Source organism: Gossypium hirsutum, chromosome A07 (genome assembly GCF_007990345.1).
Source record: "Gossypium hirsutum isolate 1008001.06 chromosome A07, Gossypium_hirsutum_v2.1, whole genome shotgun sequence".
Taxonomy (NCBI): domain Eukaryota; kingdom Viridiplantae; phylum Streptophyta; class Magnoliopsida; order Malvales; family Malvaceae; genus Gossypium; species Gossypium hirsutum.
The window spans coordinates 36,413,015-36,433,861 of record NC_053430.1 but is presented as its reverse complement, the minus strand read 5'-3'; the positions used below and the strand labels follow the sequence as shown (position 1 = coordinate 36,433,861).

Below are 20,847 nucleotides of genomic sequence, written 5' to 3'. Positions count from 1 at the left end.
ATGAACCCATAGGCTTCCATATCGATCAATCGCAACTTATATTTTGGGTACCCTATTATAAATTGTGCATATATTGAGTTGCAGCACAACATGCCTTCTCAACTTAGTAAAAAAGAAGTCCTAAGCAACAACAATTTCTTGTTCAATAATTATAAAAGCTATTAGTAGGATTTTTCGATTATCGTATTGTGCAACAACCAACAACAAATGATGCTCATATCTTCTGTACATGAATATGCTGTCAATTTGGACTAATGGCTTGTAGTAATAGAATGCTTCAATGCATGGCTTGAATGTCCAAGAAAGACAATGGAAAATTATTTTGCCTTTGACCATTCGATTTCCATGATATGCACATTCCATCTGCAAATCGATAATAGTACTTGAGATGTAACAGCCCGATTTTGGACCTAGTCGGAACAGTGGTTACGAAACCACAAATTCGAGGTCTGAGAAATTATTTTTAATATTATTTTATGTGTCATATCATGATTATATAAGTGCACGAAAATTTTGGTGAATTAATTTTAGTGTTTATGAGCTTAATTGAGAAAAAGGACTAAATCGCATAAAGGGAAAAAGTTTTGTTTTGCTAGCAAAATGTGTTAAATAGCTAGAGAACCATAATTGGAGGTCTTTAAAGTGAAAATATGCCTTTAAATTAGTGGTGGCCGGCCATAGAGACAAAAAGAAGAAAGTTTCAAAGTTAGGTGAGTTTTGGTGACTAAATTGGCTAGAAATAAAATAAAATAAAGAGAGAATGATATCATATTTTTCTCATCTTCTTATCCACCAAAAATACCAGAAAATAGGGGGTTTTGAAAGCTCAAAAAATCAGCCACTTATATCCCTTGCAAGTAAGTGATTTAGATAGCCTTTCTTGATGATTTTTGCATTTTTAAGACCCTTGTAGCATGGGCTAGCTAATGAGGGAACTATTTTGCAAAATGATTGAAAGTATAGGGTTTTAACATGAGATAATTTGTAATATTTTCTGAAAATTTGTGAAATAAAATGAATCTTGGTTGTTTAATAAACAACTTTTGTGAAAGGATTTTCATGAAAACACATCAAATGAACCATTTTGTAAAGTTTATAAAATGAGTGATAAGTGTGAGAAATAATTGAAATTTTGGGCTGCTTCTACTATAAAAAGAATTCAGCTAGGCTTGGTTAGTGAGAGAATTTGATAAAAATCGTTTTACGAGCCTAGGGGCAAATTTGTAAATTTTGGTAAAGTCTAGGGGTAAAATAGTCATTTTGTAAAAGTATAAATTATGAAATTTATTGGTTAATATGATGATTTAAGTTGTATATTTTTATTATTTTAGATCAAGAAAATCAAGATTCGGCTTAAATTCGAAGGTACGAGGTTATGGACTAAAATGGAATAATTAGCCGAAATTTCATTCGAGGTAAGTCCGTGTGACTAAATAAGCATGTTATCCATGTTATTGTTAATATACTTGAAATCTATCTTGCTATGATTGTATTAAATTATATGTTAATGATATTGAGTATGAGAAAGTGATGCCAAATGTTAATAACATTTATGTGATGATTGAATATATTGGAAATTGAATGTAACATGATATTCCATTGAAACATGTAAGTTGTACGTAAGTAAGGTAACTTTATCATTTTTATGTGTTGAATGATTAATTTTGCGTAATATGATTGCAAATGCATGATGAAATTTAATGTAGTAGAGTCCCGATTGAACCGAGGAATAAATTGGATATCCATGCCATGACATTTAGGGTAACATGTGAGCCAGTGTAAGACCATGTCTGGGACATGGCATTGGCCACATTTCGTATGCCAGTGTAAGACCATGTTTGGAACATGGCATCGGCTATGTTACGAGAGCTAGTGTAAGACCATCTTGGACATGGCATCGACGTTGACTGTGAGCCAGTGTAAGACCATGTTGGACATGGCATCGGCCACCATATAAGAGCCAGTATAAGAACATGTTGGACATGGCCTCGGCATTGAGATGAAAGCTAGTGTAAGACCATGTCTAGGACATGGCATCAGCAATTCACCCTCTTGTGTGAGGCTTATCGGATATCCATTAGTATTCCAAAAGGGTTCACAGGTTATTTTAAGGCTCATGATAATGATATGGAAGGATATAATCATGTTTGAGTGGTACAGGTTCTTATTCGAACCTATGAGATATGAGTCTAGTTATGTTGCCCTGATGGTAAGAATGATACGAGTAAGTTCTAGATATGAAAATGAGTAAGCTATGTTATGATCATGTTGAAAGGATATAGGTATGTACTAAAAAATTCATGAGTGATGATCTCGATGCATATTGGATTTTTGGTAAGAATGTAAATGAGTAAGTCATACTTATGAGAATGACTTTGTGACGACCTTGTAAATATTAGGTTGATACCTATGGTGGGTAATTATGTTGTAAATTTGATTGATGATTATCTATGAGGCTTTTAAGTCGAATTAAATTGGGACATGATATGTTTACCCCTTCACCTTGTGGCCTAATAAATATGGAAAGAGAAATTGATTGGCATAAAAGCCTATTTAAAGATAATTACGAAGAGGTAAAATTAGCATTGAAACAGATCTAGATAGCAACAACAGTCCGACTTTAAAAATCCACCAAAAATTATGAAAATTGAATTAGAGACTGAATGAAATACGAAATTAAATCTTATTGAGTCTAGTTTCATATAAAAAAATGGTGTAAGCAAAAGAAGTCCATGTTATGAAATATTTGAATTGTTGTGAGACAGAGTCAGAATTATTTCGAAATCCCCTATTCTGATTTGGAAAAATAATTAAAAATTGTAAAATAATAATTAGGGGTTACAATTTATATGTTTAGGATCCTTAATGAATCTATTTTCAAAAGAGACAAAAGCGAACATCATCTAAATCCCCTATAAGGAGATAATTAATTTTTAGTGAAGAGGGGTTGGAACTGTCAAACAACGAAATAGGGGTGACTTTAAAGAATAAACTGTACTTATTGGCTGGATCAAAACTTCTAAAATTTTTATGGTAAGAAGATATGTGAGTCTAGTTTCAGGGGAAATTAGCAGAACTTAGTTTGGAGTTCCGTAGCTCTAGATATAAATAATTTAATAACTGTGAATCGAGAAAACAACTTGACTTGAACATAAATAAAAGTACAAATATGGTTGTATTACCTTGAGAAGCAAGTTGATAAATTGCTTATTATTTTCATACGGTCTTACTAAGCTATAAAGCTTACTCTCTTTCTTTCCTTTTCTTTAGTGTTGATAGGTTAGCTCGGGGTTGGAGATCGTCTGAGGCAGCATCACACTATCAAGCCTTCGCCTTTGAAGTATTGACCCATATATGTTAAGCGTTTTCGTGTGAGTGGCATGTATAGGGACTTAGTTTTTATGTTAGCCGTTATTATGATTAGCCAAAGGTATTGGCTTACATTGAGTTACTTATATATGGCCATGAGGTGTGGCTCATAGTGATTATGGTTTGTAAATCTATCTATGCATGCTAAGTTATAGCGCTTGTGATGTGATTATGCTTGTAAGGCATGCATGATTGGAATTAAGACATATGTGCATGATGAATTTTTTATGACCAAATCTAAATGGTCATGGCCATGAATTAATTGTGTAATATGGAAATAAAGATGTGAAGGATTAAGGGTAACTTAAAGGCTTGGAAAACAGCCCAAGTGTTGGCCACATAGGCTGAGACACAGCCGTGTGTCTCAACCGTGTTGGGGACATGGCCTTAGCACGCAGGCGTGTGGCTTGACCGTGTGGTTCAAATTATTCGCTGACGTCATAGTCAGAGAGTTACACGGCCTGAGGACACGAGCGTGTGGAAGGCACACGGGCGTGTCCCTGTGTCCGCACGGGCGTGCGACCTTGTGTCATGGAAAAATTTTCTAAGTTTTCCCAAAACTTTCTAAGGTTCTCGGTTTAGTCCCTAACTACTTTCAATGCATGTTTAGGGCTTCGTAAGCCCATGAATGGAACATTATGCATGTGTTTGAAAAGTTTTGATACGAATGAAATTTTGTAGCCCGGTTTTTGCATGTTTGTGAACGATTAAGTCCGGTAATGCCTCATACCTTGTTCAGGCGTCAGACATTGTAATGGCCTAAATTCAAGGTTATCGGGACAGTGGTTTCGTAACCACAAATCTGATTTAAAGAGAAATTTATTTTAATATTTTTGCATGAATATTTATATAATAGGAAAATCGTATAAAAATATTGATAAATTTTTTTACTGATTTAGTGGTTAGATAGAAAAAAAAAATGAATTATTGAAGGAATTTGGTAAAAACAAAGTATCGAGACCTCGATCTCATAAAACTGAGTTGGAAACATTTTTATAAATATTTATGACATGCTAGTGATGTGGTATTAAAATTTCCTTAGGAAATTTTAATGTTTGGGTAGTCAATTAAATGAAAAGGATTAAATTGTAAAAGGTGTAAAAGTTGCTAGAATGATTAAATAGCTTAAGAGTCTAATGAGCAAGGATTTAAAAGGAAATTAGACCCAAAATTTATTTGGGCTGGACGACAAGGGCATGAAATCAGCAGGAAAATTGATGATTTAAGGGCAAAATTAGAATATTGCATAATTAACTAAAATAAAGATAGGACTAGATAGGAAATATCTAGATTTCTCTTCAATTTTCTTCATTCTCATAAGCCAAAACGCCATAGGAGGGGTTCTCTAAGCTGGTATTTCATAATTTTTACACCAAATCCAGAAGATTCAAATACGAAGCTAGATCGAGGAAAGGAAAAAGTTTGGGATTAGTAGATTTTTGTTTACAAACAAGTCTCAATGTAAGTTCATGTAACTTGAATTATATTCTTAAATGCTTGAAATGTATGTTATTGATGTGAAAATAATTTGAATGTTCATTGTATGAAAATTGATGAAACATTGATATATTTGATAAAAAGGGGAAGAAATCCCGGTTGAATGAAAGGAAAATTCATGGATCTCTGAAAAGAAATTGACGGTAAAAAGGATCTAGCCTGGACGGGTGATCCTATCTTGATATAGCTCTCCCAAAGAATATGTGTAAACAGATTTAACCCGGATGGGTAATCCGAATTAGGGTCTGAATTTAGCCTGGACTGGTAATTCAGATCCAAGCTCATTAGAGTAATTGTTGTTGTAGGGGATTTAGCCTAGACTGGTAATCCCGACAATACTCTATGAGTTTATATTACAAGGGATTTAGCCAGGACTGGTAATCTAGCTGTAAGGATGAGGTTCGCGGGAGTGTGCTCTCTGAAATGGAAATGTGCGCATATGAATATGAATTGACGGACCTGGAAATGTATACTAAAAGTGTACCTCTGAAAATCTATAGAAAATTCCAAGAAATTCAACGGGATAAATATGAAAAAAAAATATAAGGGAATGGAAATCATGGTATTGATGAGTTCATCAATCATGGTATATATATTATTGACACATGGAAATTATTGTACTAACTTGAATGTTGAGTTTGTGCATGTTAGGGTAATAATGCATTGAATGGATATTTGAATGTTTATTGCATTATATTGAAAATATTAGGTAAGTATAATTCTTGTTACATGAGCTTACTAAGCACAAAGTGCTTACCCTATTTCCTTTTTCCCTGTTTTGTAGTGTTAAGAGCTCGGAGGTCGAATTTGGTTGGAGACACATCACACTATCAACTTCAAGATTTCGGTATATTAAGAAACTTTATTTTGGAAATCAATGGCATGTATAAGCTAATAAAGTAAATGTTAACGTGAAATGAATGTAAAGTTAGTCATTGGTATGGTTAACAAACCTGGTTTTGGTATGTGATGATGTTATCTTATAAATATACGTGAATCTATATGCGTTAATCTATCTTGAAAATATGTTGAATTGGATCGGTTGATGTGGATTGTTTTTGGTTTAAAATTGCAGGGAAGGTTAGATATCTATAAAAGGGTTATATTGAGTTAAAAAAAATTAATTTGTAAATTTCGGTAATACCTCGTACCCTATTCCGGCATTGAATACGGGTAGGGGGTATTACAGACACGGGTAAGGGGTGTTACATGGGACATACTGATTCAGTACCTTCAACCATTGCCGCAAATCATTATATCCCACTAGTTATGCATATTTTTCATTGCCTTTTGTTTTGCAACCCATACCTTGTAGTACGACACGGTTTAATCATACTCATTACGAATATTAGCAATCAAAACCAATATGAGAATCTTAGAATTCACTTTCATCATAAGTAATACAATGTCAGAGATAATGTTAGAATCCAATTTCGGATAATCCCGTGACATACCTGCAACAATACAAGTATTTTACCATATGTAAGACAATATTAGAGATAAAGTCAAAATTCAATTCCGGATGATCCTATGACATACCTGAAACAACACAAGTATGTAGAGCATCATATTTCTTAATTGTCCAGAACCTTATCTTCTTTATCACAAATGCCATGATTTTTCATGGACATTTACTATCATGCATTGCACACTTTGTTTCATATTTTTCGTCTCGCGGTTTTGTAACATGGAAGTTGACCCTATGCTCTATACTATATCACTTCACTGTAGCAATAATAGCATCTTTGGTGAAAAACTCCATTCCGACTTGTAAATTGTCGAAATTTGTAGAAGAATTGCATGATCCAGTCTTCTATGAGGAAGTTCTAGAAATTCTAACTCATATTCAGCATCAAGGTTGACATTAAGCATGTGGGGTGGAGATTCATATGCCATAAAATCTGGATGGGTTCTTTCAGTATTGTCCAAACCTTTACTGTCAAAACCACTCCCTCCTAATTCAGTAGGAATGACCTCTAGTTCAAAAAATAATGTAATTTTTGAACTATCCAGTCCAGACTCCCGGATTGGATCATTATTGGTTTAAGCTTCCTCCTCATTATCAATGCCAATTTTGGTTACATATCCAAGGTTGGATGTCCTTTCATTGGTGCAGGTTATAGGGAGAATATCATCTGTTCTCATCAACCTTATGTTAAAACCAATATTACTTGTGGATTGCCCACTTATGTAACTTGATGGCATACTTAAATAAGTGTTTCCAGCATAGAACATCGACGTTCCGAAGTTGAAATCAAAAGCACCCACAAAATTTTGTGCCAAGTCTAAGTTCGAGTTACCAACTGACCCCAACTGTATGCCAAAGTTGAAATCGATGGTTGAAATCTATGAATAATTTCCCATTGATGATTTTGACATTTCTTGATACGAGCTTTGTAACAACGTCGTGAAACTATAGTACAATCGTATGATTGGACTTTCAATTTCTTGTTCCTGAAACACATTAATTGGAATTGTTGTCGAACTCAGACTACCTTCCTCGACATCGACAAACTAGACATATAACTTTAGTATAACATTTCTACTAGAGCAATGCATGTCGAGCATTGCCTCGACATCCATGTTGCCTTTGAACTCAAATGTATCATATCTAATAGGGTCTATTGACGTTAGATATCTATATTTTAAACTCGAAATTCTCTTTCGACTTGAAGTTGAGACTTTTCTTCTAATTCTTGATCGAAGCTCGTTCAATTTGATGCTCTGGCTGAAAGCTAGTTCTGTAGGTTGGGCTAATACAAAGACAATCACAATTTCAGTGTCACAAATTTGACCGTCGTAATAAGTAACAGTTCTAATTCATCTACTTATCTTCATCAAAAAAACATGTTTCACATGTTTAAAATGAAAAATTATACAGAAAAATAAGTACTTAATAACCAAATTCAAACAATAACACTGACTTGAACTAATTTACTTTGTTGGGTCAATTTTTGAACTTCAGATTTTTTACATCAACAATCTTCTCCTTATGCAAATCTTCTGCTCGAATTTTAACAATGAAAACCTCTTCATATCAATATTCATTTAATAGGAAACTCTATCACCAAATATGAAACATAATTTCAAAATATTGGAAAATTTTAGACATGACAAATAAAAAAAAGTGCTTCTAACAAGAAGCGTTTTTCTAAAAAGTTTTTAAAGATAATATTCTTGTTCTATTAAGAAAAAATGAGATGTAATCTCGGGTTTCAAGAACTTTATCCTAGGATTCTTAGGTTCTCAAAAATTAATTAATTTTTTCATAAAAAATGGTATAAGACAGGACAAAAGTGTATCTAATGAGCATGTTTTTGCCTTGCCTTATGCCACGTCACCTGAAAGTATGTCCAACATTGTGTGTGTTACCTTTTCTTTGAAATTAATTTATTTCTCTAATTTTCAAATAAAAAGATCTAAAACACTTGATTTTTTTTTAAACTGACACGTGCCTAATTTTCCCTAAAGTTATGTTCTATTTTGATAAAAATATTAAAAATTTAAAAACTGTAAGGCTGAAAAATAAAGTAAAATGCCTCACAAATGCTGAAAAATTACAATAATGTAAATTTCGACTTTCGAGGGATGTGTTTGTAAATTAACAATCCTCGAGGATACAGATGCAAATATGTTAAACAAAACAGAATAAGTGATCTTCACCGTCTATCCTGCTCGCGAATTCTTGTTCCTCTAGGGCGGAGATTTTTGTTTTTGTTTTTGTTTTTTTTTTTTTGTATTTTGATATTCTTGGATGGTTTGAAAGAAAAGGTGCGGAAGAACAATGGAATACACGGCGGAGCAGCAACAGTACCAACAGCAATACCAGAATCAGCCGCAGGCGTATGGATATGATCCTTCTCAATACCATCATCAATCAGCCGCTTCATACTACGCCTACGCCTACGGCAATCAGCAACATCAACAACAGCAATACCCGTATTACCCTCCTCAAGATTCTTATCCCCAACAATATTCCCAGTTTTATCAAGAAGCCGCTCCCATTCACCCTCCTGGCGTTCCCTTGGACCACCACAGTCAGCCCACCGTTTATTATCCACCTCAGCCTGCGGTGGACCCTCAACATCAGCAGGGAATTCCCGTTTCGGGTTCGGATTCCTCCGCGGTGCCGGCGAATTATGCGGGAAATGTGGTTTCGGCTCAGAGAGATAATCGGCCTCGTCAGGTTAGGGTTCTTTTGTATAAGTACGTCTACATACGTTTTCTTTAGCGCCAGAGGGATGAATCTTGAACATTATTTTCAAATTATCTGATTTCATTTTTCTAAAAATAATTATTGTTTGAGATGGAGATATTGAAAAGTTTTTACTTTGAGGATGTTCATAGAAGAACAAGATTTGTTAGTGGGAATTGGGTTTTCCCAGTCATGGTGTGAAACACGGTTTCAAGCATACTTTCCTTCCGAAACTTGTTCTTAGATGAATCACCAATGTTTGTTGATTGACGATATGACATGGTGTTAAGATTTGGACTATGTCAGAATCAGTTGCCTGACTTGGCTCAGTTTAGCAATTGCCCAGTTTCTAAGTTAAATGAGCTTTGCTCAAGCAACTATATGCAATCTTGCTAAAATATTTGCTGTGTTGAGTTCGTGTTCGTCTCTCTGTAGTGTACCAATGCTACATTTAACTGGGCCTAGATTGCTTATTGTTTAAAAGTGCTAAGAGAATTGTCCAGCAAATGCTTCTTAGAGGAGCTCGGCTGGTCCCAGTCGTGTTTGGCTCAGAGAAGATTTTGTTGGAATCAACCGCTTCTTATTTTTTTTCTGAGGAGCTCAAAGATCTCAGTGCTTAGCTTGGTTCAAATTTTAGATACCGATTGAAGATGTTGTCTATTTTGTTAATCACTGTCTTTGTGCTAGATTGAAGGTTACGTAATTGCTTGGCTTCCATAATAATGCTGTCATTTATTTTGAGGTAAGTGTCTTGTCCTCCTCCATCAGGCTTATATGTGAATGTCCATGGATCAGCAGAGGTACTGAATTCTTGGCACTCCTCCCCCTTTCTTGCAAGATATTAGAAGACAGAACAATTTAATGGTCACAAATCGCTAGAGCAACCAGATAAAGACAGTGATATCTAGCCTAAAAGTTCACAATAGCTTTAGCTTTGGGTTCATTTTATGCATGAATACTGATAATTCTTTACTGGTTGCTTTAGGGCTCATGTGGCCTGAGAGCACCATTTACTGATGTGCTCTGTTGAATCAAGTGGTATCTATCTTTCCCGATCTTTTCTGCGAGGGAAAACAACTTTAATATTGTGTACCTCGATGTTGGGTTTGATTGCTATCATTTGGTTTATTTTGTGGCTCATAATTATAATCATAATGAGCCATCTCTATGCTTCTTCTGCTGCTTATTTGTGTGGCAATTTTCAATTGTCATTTAGCACCCGTGCAGTTAAGTATGCTGTATTTGCCCTATTTTATTTTCTTCGGATTAACACCCACTGTATCCTGAGGCAATTGTTTACTAATGCACTGTTTCATTTTTTTTTTTTTACACTTGCTTAAATGTTGCCAGTGTTTTAAATTTGAAATTCTCATGCGTTGCTAGATCACCTTCCATCTTGATGCTTACCAAACTTTAGATGGGAAGCACTTTGAGATCTTTTCGCGTAGGGTTTCTGGTGGATCTGTTCATTTTATTATTCTCCCTTTCCCCCAAACATTCCCTAATCATTGATCATAGGTACTGTCTTTTGCTTATTTTTATGACTTTATCACTGTATAGATCCTGTCAGTTCCAAGTCATTGTAGATAAATAGGACTTCAATCGATTAATATCTAGGGCGTGTATAGAAAGTTACCTATATTTGGATTTGGGTTTAATTGCTTGTAATTACATGTGTGGCATGTTCGGGTAAGCATTACAATTAGTGGGTCCTACTGAATTGAGTGTAATTGGAGTACCCCATTTATAGAGAGAGTGTGTTTTTTTTTTTGTTTGGGGGGGGGGGAGCGTTGAGAATTGGAGGACTTACATGGTTAATTAGCCAGATGACTTTCATCTTTACTGTCATCTTTTTAAAAAGATTTTTTATTCCTTTTTTAAGATGAAATTACACACTGGGAGACAAACTTGTCTATGGAATTAGAATTCCTTATGATTATAAGGCTGCGTAATTACTACCATAGTAATTATACTTTCTTTCTTTATGGGTCCAAAGACACACCTAGTGTTCATTGTGCTGTGTGGCAAAAGTACTTGCGGGAATTTTTTAACTATATTCTGGCTTTGAACAGCACATCTTGTTACGACCTTGAAGTATTTGCTTTTATGTCTTGTCATCAATTTTTTAATATTTGAAGTGTGTAAGATCCTTTAATGCTAGATTTCTCAGAGTTCTCTCTTGGTAAACATTCTTGAAAGTGTTGTTGTGGTTCTAATTGTTTTAATGTTTTTACAGTATCTTTAATTTTCAGTTTGTTGAAAAACTAATATTCTATAAGTATAGTGTGATTAATGTGTGCATTAAAAGTTGGATATTTCTTGTTAGTGATATTTATTTTTGATATTGTTCAAAACCTATGTCCCAATTTATTGCACCTGAGTTGTAAGCTTGTTACCTGTCTGATTACTTATAAGGTCAGTTCAGCTGCATGTTGGCACAACATGTATGTCCATACTCTATATCTATGTTATGTTGCCACTTCTGTCTGATTGAGTTAATTTCACATTGCTTAGTTGAGATTGGTTTTGGCCTTATTATTCTGATTTATTTGATCTTGTTAGAATCTGATAACTATTTTGATTTCACATTGCACCTTATCTTCGAATGTATTCTACAGATGCAATCTGCATATAGGGGTGGAAGAAGGGGTAGGAGGCCTTTTAGAGGGGGCACCTTGGGTCATGCTGGTCATGCCCATAATTGCAGTCAGCATACTCCTTCAAATGGTGCAGCATCAGCTATACCAAATTCTGTTTTAGATCCAAATGGAGCAGCTGCTGCAATGCTACCTGCAGCATCAGTTCCAGGTCATGCAACATTACCAGCTCAGGTGCCTGCTGCTCCACTCCGGCCACCGCCACGCATGGCTTGGTGTGAACTTTGCAGGGTTGATTGCAACAGACCAGAAATCCTGGAGCAGCATAAGAATGGAAAGCGGCATAAGAAAAACTTGCAGGTACGTGAAGAGCTGCAGAAGCGGAATGGAGTTATAACTGGACAGCAAAGTGTGCAAGTGCCTAATTTGGGATCAGAAATTGTTCAATTGGTGAAAGTTGAGGGATCTGAGGAAAAACAACATCAACAGATGGTTCCCTCCTTGGCTGCCACTACTGACAACAAGAAAGAAATTGAGCAGCAGCAGGACATTGTGAATAAACCTGAAGCATCGACAACTGGTCCTGCAGAAGCTAAAAGGAATTTAAGGAATCCCTCTGAAGCTCGGGGCCGTGGTTTGAAGCGTAAGATGAGAGGGGGACGAGGGGGTAAATATGTGAAAAGAAATGAAGGATCTAGAAGACCATCTGAGCCTCCCAAACCAAAGGGAGGTATTCCTTTTATGTGTGAATTGTGCAACGTTAAGTGTGAAACTCAGGTGGTTTTTAACTGTCATTTGGCTGGTAAAAAGCATATTGCAAATATGAAGAGGTTTCACGGGCACCGGGCTTTATATGGAGAAGCTGGAGTTCAAGCACTTTATCCACCTAATATCAGTGCTCCACCACCTCCCTTGGTCCCTCAAATTCAACAGGGTGTTACGGACCCACAAGTAGTTTTAGCTCAGCTGTTGACTTATGTCCTTAGTCAAGCCCAAGTCCCGGGGTTAGCGGGCCCTCAGGTATCTCTACCAATAGCAACATTGGAGTCTGCACAAGCACCATTATCAAGTTCAGGAAACCAGTACCAGCATGAGTTTCCTCAAGGTTTATTAGCCACATCAGAAGTGAGGAATGGATTGGGTGTGATGGCGGAAGCTGAAACTTGGCAGCAACATACTGCAGCGAAGTCTGAAGCCTTACCATCTGCAGGAGATAGGGGAGCAAATAGTCAAGGTTCAGAATCTGAAAAGAATGAAGTGAGTCAGCAGCAATCTTTCAGCGCTAAGACTGAATTTCCAACAACTTTTAAGATGGAGAGTGGGGATTTAGACACAGAGATTCCCCCCATGGATGACCCTATTGCAACAACATCAATGTCAAAAAGAGATAGCACAACAGCCTCCTTGGACCCAGTTGATGAGTCGGAATCTAACAATAATTTGGAGCAACCTGAGGACCCTGAGGAGGACCCCGAAGAGAATGAGCAAAATGAAGCGGCCTAAGTCCCAACGCATTTGTCCCTCTTAGTGTGGCAATAATTTAGGATTAAACTTGAACATGAATTGGTAGACCTCTTTCTTGAAATTTATACAATAAATTAATGCCATGTCAAGAGGTAGAGAAGTGGGGGATGATTAGGATTATTGAGTAGAATAACTTTATTATTATTTTTACGACTACTATTATAATGAGATAGATACATATGCTTTCTTTCTACCGTGTCAGCTCTTGCCATAGGTCCAAGAGATCAATTCAAGGCATGTAATTGGCGTCTCTAATTTCTTTGAGAATCTATCTTTTTCCATTTTCATTTTGATTTCAAAGAAAGAAATGCAATTTCCGTAACCACTGAAAGAGCCGAACCTAACCTAACCGTTCCCGTAAAATCCCAAGAAAAATAGCAATAAAAAATAAAAATAAAGATAATAAAACGACAAGTCCTCTCGAAATTCCCCCATCCCTCAATCCGACAATCATCATTTAATAAAATATGACTCATCATTTTCTCCGTTAATAATTATAGAACACGTCCCTTTTTTTCTTTTTGCTTCAAATCTTTTATGGCCTCTTTCGCCTCTTTCGTTGAAATCAGTCGGTACAATCTGATTCCACTTTCTGTGACTTCTCTCTGCGGTTGCCCATGCCGTCTCTTATCCAACCAAACCCTAATTCCCACTAGAAGAACCCCCAAACTCAAGCTTAACGTTGTCTTTCATGGACCGCAATCAGTCTTCCGGGTTCGTCCTACCAGTATTTACGTCAACCGGCGGTTAATTACGGCCGTCGCCCGTGCTGAACCCGAAAGTATCGACGAAAGCAATGCCGAGGAGGTACCTTTAATTATGGTTGTGCTCGGATTTGTTTCCGTTAAAATCATATATATGCATATGTTTTAAAAACTTAGTACTGTTTTAGTACTGCATTTTAAACGTTTGATTAATCTGTTTGTTTCTGTTGATGTGTCAATATAAAAGAATCTGAAATCTTTAAGAGTTGAATTCATGTTGAATTAGCGAAAAAAGAACCTGGGTGGTCAGAGATTTAAAAACTTCTGGAATTTTTTTTTAGAATGGCTAACTTGAAGTAATTGATAGATGATGGAAATAGTCATAAATAACGCATGAGCATTTTAATCTATGTTGAGATTATCAACTTTTCTCCATTCAATTAAAGGGAACTTTTGTTCAAATATGGTTACTCAAACAGTTATGTTGTAGGAAGTTGACCAAGGCGCTATCTTACCAACGACAAAGGATTCTTTTTCTGAGTTACAACATAAATCAAGTCAGTTGAGAAAAAGGATCGTTTTCGGACTTGGTATTGGGATCTCTGTCGGAGGTGCTGTATTAGCTGGAGGATGGGTTTTCACTGTGGCTTTGGCTGCTGCTGTTTTCCTTGGTGCACGTGAGTATTTTGAATTGGTTAGGAGCCGTGGAATCACAGCAGGAATGACACCTCCTCCACGATATGTCTCGCGAGTTTGCTCTGTTATATGTGCGTTCATGCCCATTCTCACATTGTAAGATGGTAACCTTATGTTGTTGCGTGCATTACAATAATATCAACTTATGTGTTGGTTTCTTTGTCGTTGTTTAAAATGCTACATCTTGCCTTCAAAAACTTGTAATTCCTACTTTGCTGGTGAAAATTTTTGAAAATATTTCATGTAATTTATTTCGAGGTTGTGTTGTATTGTCAGATACTTTGGGAATATTGATATTTCAGTGACATCTGCTGCATTTGTTGTGGCTACGGCATTGCTCATGCAAAGAGGAAACCCTCGTTTTGCTCAGCTCAGCAGTACCATGTTTGGGTTATTTTATTGTGGCTACCTCCCTTGTTTTTGGGTTAAGCTCAGATGTGGTTTAGCAGCTCCTGCCTTGAATACTAGTAAGAATATGGGTTCTCACTCTTTTCTGTTTGCAAATCTAAATATTGGAAAAATTTATGACTGGTAAACAGTAATATTTGCTAAGCTTTAAGGATAGAGCTGAGAATTGCCTTTTCTTAAAGTAGCAATAGCTTATATACTGTTTTTGCTAAAATTTTGGTGGTTTAGCTAGGTTTGGTGTTTCTGAATGATGAATCTTGTAACTGCTTTTATTCCCTTTATGTAATGTAATTTTAAAATGCATCAAGGAATTTTTAAACTCCTTTTATTTCCTTATATGTGAAACTTTATTCATCTTTATTTTTGGCTTTTGGTTCTTTTGCATGTTTGGTTGCGGAAGGGGAACAATTATGACTGTTCAACCTGTTTTACCATGAACTTCTTTTTTGACAGGAATAGGAGCTGGATGGCCTTTTCTTCTTGGTGGCCAAGCTCATTGGACAGTAGGCCTTGTGGCAACCTTGATTTCTTTCAGCAGTATAATAGCAGCAGATACATATGCTTTTTTGGGTGGAAAGGTATATAGCCTTGATCAACAAGATCTTGTTTTACTTGTTTAAAAACTTTAAGATGCCCTTAATGCTGCATTAGCTTCAGGCTTACAGTTCAGTGGTTATTTTCAAATAAATTAAAAAATTACAGCTATTTATTCGGGTGAGTGACTTTTTTGTTACATTTTTAAATGGTGGATGTATCATCAAATGACCATGGTTGTGTTTGACCCCCTGTTCTGATGCAGGCCATTGGTAAGACCCCACTTACTAATATAAGTCCAAAGAAGACATGGGAAGGAGCTATTGTTGGCTTGGGTGGTTGTATAGCAACTTCTGTAGTATTATCAAAGATTTTAAGCTGGCCAGCTTCGTTAGTGAGGTATTAAATCTCTCTTACTAGTAATAATGCACACTAAGGTACAAATCGCACTGGTATACATTTCCATGCAGGGTAAGTTGTCTCAACTCTAGAGATCAAGAGTCAGATTACTGTTGATATAGCTTACGAGTCTATTAGGTTTGAAGATGGTACAAACTCTAGCAATAGTTTCTGTTATCCCCATAAGAGAATATAGAACACCAAAGGGTTACCAATTGATTTATTTTCATTAATGATTGATGCATCCTTTGGTATTCATCCAACTTTATGCATGAAGAGATCCATTAGTGAATGTGCATATCTTAATTTGAATTCTGAAGTTTTCTATCTGTCCTCTCACACAAGTAACAATGATGACTGAAAATTGTTGATTCTTTTGCAATTAAACAGATCTCTGGCTAGGATTAATGCAAGTGTTAACTGTTAATCACTCCAGGAGTTAAACATTGGATGACTGGAATTTTGTAAATGTGGTTATCGAAAAAGGGACATGGATTTTTTGAACTCTACATTAACTCGGAGCATTTTAGTTTTTATTTTCGATAGGAATTTTAGTTTCACTTACTTTACATGTTCTTTTCATTGGTTTAGTGCAATAGCCTTCGGGTTTCTCAACTTCTTTGGATCTGTTTTTGGTGATCTTACTGAATCGATGATCAAGCGCGATGCTGGTGTTAAGGACTCTGGCTCCCTAATACCTGGACATGGTAATTATAGTTGCTCATGATTATGTGTTCATTTTGATTTTCCAATACACTTGAGGGTGATCAAGAACTTTTCTTACCTTAAACAATTGGAAAAGATGCTGTTGTTGATTTGGCTGGAGTTATTTGGTGCTTAATATGAGATTCATTGATCTTATCCCCTCCATTTTGTGTTAAAAGTAGGAGAAACTATTTCTCATCTCTATATTAACACTTCGTTTTTGACTGTGGACCAGGTGGAATACTTGATAGAGTGGATAGTTACATATTCACAGGTGCACTTGCATACTCTTTTGTCAAAATCTTATTACCGCTCTACGGAGTTTGATACGTAAATTTTTTGATCAGTAGCAAGTAAGGATATCAGATAGAATTTCTTCAGTGTTTATATACATATATATATTATTGAAAAGGATTGCAGAAGCACAAATGATGGATTCATCCAAAAGAAATCAGTTTCTGCTTGCTCTTTAAGAATCTGACAGAAGCAAATTGAGGTTCTGCTATAGATAAGTGGAGTACATTTCTTATACGAGTTCTTCCAAGTTCAATGTAATGATACTACACAGGCCATTCAGACTTTTATGGGGTTTTCCTTTTAACTTAAAGGTTCATGTTCATCACGTGTTTTGTGATTTTGAAAAAAATATTTCTTCAACTCTTCCCACCACATCATCTATCCACTTCGAATACAAATAACATGAAAAAAGAGTGAAGTGAGGTCGTTTGAATCGGTGGAGATCATGGATGATGATGTGGTGACAAAGGTTACTGAAATAAATTCTGACTCTGAATGTTGCAGTTTTAGGTCCTTGATTTATAAAAACTTTGCTTTCAATTATTATGCAAAAAGAGAATTGCAATTTGGGACGAATGGGTAAACTAATCTGTGTCTTACATAAAAATGGCAGAGTAGTCAATTGTTCCTAACCTTTTTTATTTGAAGAAAGTAGACTTTTGAACTTTTTATCACATTATTTTATCTTATATATCAGTCAGTAAATAATTTAAATTTTTTTTAAAAAATAAATGGAAAAAAAAGCTCTTCAAAATTTTTTTTCTTGATTAAAATCCTTCAAGCTTGAGCATCTCAAGTAAATTACGCCTATGAATACATTTGGAGGCATTAGAGGAAGAATGGATAAAGTGGTTAAAGGTGGAAATCCTTTTAAGTTCTTGGTTTTGTTGTATAATCTCCTATTGAATATCGTGTAAGATGTTTTGTTTTCACCTGTTTATTTGATTTAGAGGGTTGTAGGCCTATCATAAAAGTAGGCCTAACCTTACCTTTAGTAAAAGTTTGGGAAGCCCTAATTTCACAAGAGATAGTAAGTCATCATTTTGGGAAATTAGTTTAAATTTTGTTTGGAGATAGTGAAGTTATCATTCTGTTGTTTTCAAATCTCGTGTCAACTATAGTGTGTTTTTCCTTTATTTGGTTTGGTTTGTTTAATTTTAATATTAACTAGTTATTAAATTTCGTGTGTTAGCCTGATGATGGTCATCATTCAAGGTGTGACTTAAGTTCCAACTTGTGCTAATCGAATATTAGATAGAATATATTATTAGGTTCCATTAACTGAAGATTTTTGCTAAGAACTATATATTTGATATTCTAACTCTGACGTGGTCTTGAGTCTTTGATATCGAAGCTATTCTGTCTTGACTATTTTTTTTATGTGTCGAAGAATTTTAATATTCAATAGTTATTTTTCAAGATTAGTAACAGTGCCTGGGTAAATTCATTACGATTTCGGTGTGTGGTACTGAAGTTCCACTAGAAGGAAATTTATTTGATTTCTCCATGCACTTCTGCCAACTTACCCTCACCAATGTGGTCTTTTCAAACATTGCTATATAGAAGAATGATTTTACTAGTTGTGCACGAATTGTTGGAAATGTGATAATGGGAGTATAAAGTGAGATGCAATTAGCATAGGTGAAATATTGGATGATACATTACTGAAAAGAACATAGATAGTTGGATCAAAAGAATGTCGTAATGGAAACGTTTGCAAGCATTTATATATTTGTTTAGCATCATTTCCATCATTATTTCTACTTTTATGTATTTATATTTCTTTTATAATCTTGAGATGTTTGTGTTATTTATTATGCATAGTTTTTCATAATGATTCAATTCAAAGAGTAATATGTTTGCTTTGATCATGCTCCAGATGTTTTTTAATTTCTATTTTTTTTTTTGCAAAATCTTTGTACCGATTAAATTGTTTTAAAAAAATGGAGTGTTTGTCTAATGCTTTCATTTTTTTCTTATATAAAATGTTCTAAATTTATATACTTTTTATACCTAAGTAATTCTTTCTACTTCAATGTTTTTTTTGATGTATTTGAGTTATGATTATTTTTATATTCTGTAGTATCATCTATGTTAATTACTTTTAACTTTTTGAGTTATGGTTGAATTTATTCCATAATTTATATAGGTTTAATTCAATTTTAACTATAACTCCATTTATTTTTGTTAAAAAAACAATATTCATTTACTTAATGATTGAATCATTACACCAAAATTATTGATGTGAGCATCAATGCTCAACTTCAAGCTCATAAACATGAGGGGCTTAGCTTTCCTCAAGATCCAATTACTCTCTCTAAGCTTACACATATTAGAGCCCAATTGAATGTATTTGTGTAAGAGTTCATGGCAAAAGACCTTTTTTTGAAGACCCCACTTTGAGGCAGGCTTAGCTCATGGGCGCAAGCCTAGAAAGTGAAGTTCGTTAGTAGATATTAAAGTGTTAAAGTGAGCAGCCCAAATGCTCACACTATTAAAGGTTAACTCATTTGGATCATTTGACGATTTAGTTGTTTTATTTTTGGTCTAATTTGTCAATGATCCAATTAAAAAGTTTATTTTATGTCTAAGTTAATTTATTTTCTTGTAAATTTGGTCCATGCACAACTCTTATAAAGCTGGTCAAGTTCACTTTTTTTTCTTTCTTAGGAAGAAATAGTTACGTTTTCTTAATTGCCCACATTTTCAGGCTACATTTCAGGGATTTGTTTTTTTATTTATTATCTTAGCCATCCACATTTTGTAGACTAGTTTTTAGGGATTTGTTTACTTTTTTTTTGCTTTATTCATTTATTAAAAAGGGTAGCCACCCACGGGACACAATTTTGATTTGAATAAAACTAGTTTTTGAGTTATGATCCTTAATCTCTTTAAGATAAATTCGTTCTCCCAATATGATCCTATTTTATCTCATGGTAACCATTAAATCTTCCTTCATGAAAAGTCAATTACTAACAAATAATAATAAAATAATTTATCTTTAAGACAAAGGACTCGTGACTACATAACTTTCCACCTATCATATAATGTCGATGAGATGATATCATTTACCCTTAACTGGGCTATGAATTACACCATTGTGGAATGATGCTACATCGTGTAGAAGTCATATACACAATGTACTAGCTTTCGATTCTTTATCTATTTGAACTCAAACTTTCATTTACATCAAAGTATATGTTCAAGCATACATAATCCATCATCCACTCAGGATTAAGGTATACCACACCGTATATATCACAAGTTGATAAATCCACAGGGTTTATTCTACTTTGGTTCTATCCGATGTACTGTTAGTCTAATTAGCCACATCTATATTTCTATATTTTGCGAGTCATCCACTCCAATACCCAAGACAAGGTATCTCCACAATTGGACCTGATAGATGACATATTAGTCTTTTAATCAATTTGCTCAATTTCAATTAGACTAAGATCGTGTTTAGATTATCTACTAATATAAGTTGTCTTCTTGCATTAGTTCCAACCACGTAATGTCGTTTGATATTAGTGTAAATATTAGATAATTAGTGAGTAAAGATTTGCTTTGGGCCAAAAACCATTAGAGATATTATACAAAAGATGTTAATGATAATGATGAAATTTTATTAAACCAATTTGTTCAAAAAATTACAGGTATATAGATGAAATCACTAAACTAAGGGCATTGGATCCCAACGTATACTGGGAGCCTCTGATACCTTGAAGTGCCATGACTTCTTAATGACTCTTACGCATACCGACCAAGCATGAGACTTGGACAAATGTGCAAATCAATTTTTTTTAGAATCAGGATCAAATTGACAAATTGAGCAAACATTGTGGGTAAAATTTGTTGAATTTTTAGAAGTAAGATTAAATTAACAGAATATGTAAAACGTTAATGACTAAATTTGTTACTT

General features: G+C 34.9%; 2 protein-coding genes across 7 annotated transcripts; both read left to right on the top strand.

Moving 5' to 3' along the window:
* The first annotated feature begins 8,521 nt into the window (after nt 1-8,521).
* LOC107952765 (uncharacterized) lies at nt 8,522-13,373 on the top strand. 3 transcript variants are annotated; one of them, XM_016887931.2, is made up of 2 exons: nt 8,522-9,052; nt 11,680-13,373. In XM_016887931.2, exons 1-2 carry the CDS (start codon nt 8,651-8,653, stop codon nt 13,159-13,161), a joined length of 1,884 nt encoding a protein of 627 aa, XP_016743420.1. In that variant the 5' UTR covers nt 8,522-8,650; the 3' UTR covers nt 13,162-13,373. The 3 variants fall into 3 exon arrangements, with proteins under 3 accessions (XP_016743420.1, XP_040972887.1, XP_016743421.1); XM_041116953.1 differs by having other exon boundaries at nt 8,809-9,803; nt 10,445-13,373; XM_016887932.2 differs by having other exon boundaries at nt 8,959-9,052; nt 9,749-13,373.
* Nucleotides 13,374-13,449: 76 nt separating this feature from the next.
* On the top strand, nt 13,450-17,247 carry LOC107952767 (phosphatidate cytidylyltransferase 4, chloroplastic). 4 transcript variants are annotated; one of them, XM_016887935.2, is made up of 8 exons: nt 13,450-13,989; nt 14,377-14,678; nt 14,859-15,049; nt 15,444-15,568; nt 15,790-15,923; nt 16,515-16,630; nt 16,864-16,902; nt 17,049-17,247. In XM_016887935.2, exons 1-8 carry the CDS (start codon nt 13,720-13,722, stop codon nt 17,099-17,101), a joined length of 1,230 nt encoding a protein of 409 aa, XP_016743424.2. In that variant the 5' UTR covers nt 13,450-13,719; the 3' UTR covers nt 17,102-17,247. The 4 variants fall into 4 exon arrangements, with proteins under 4 accessions (XP_016743424.2, XP_016743425.2, XP_016743423.2 ...); XM_016887936.2 differs by having other exon boundaries at nt 17,041-17,247; XM_016887934.2 differs by having other exon boundaries at nt 16,864-17,247.
* The last annotated feature ends 3,600 nt before the right edge of the window (nt 17,248-20,847 follow it).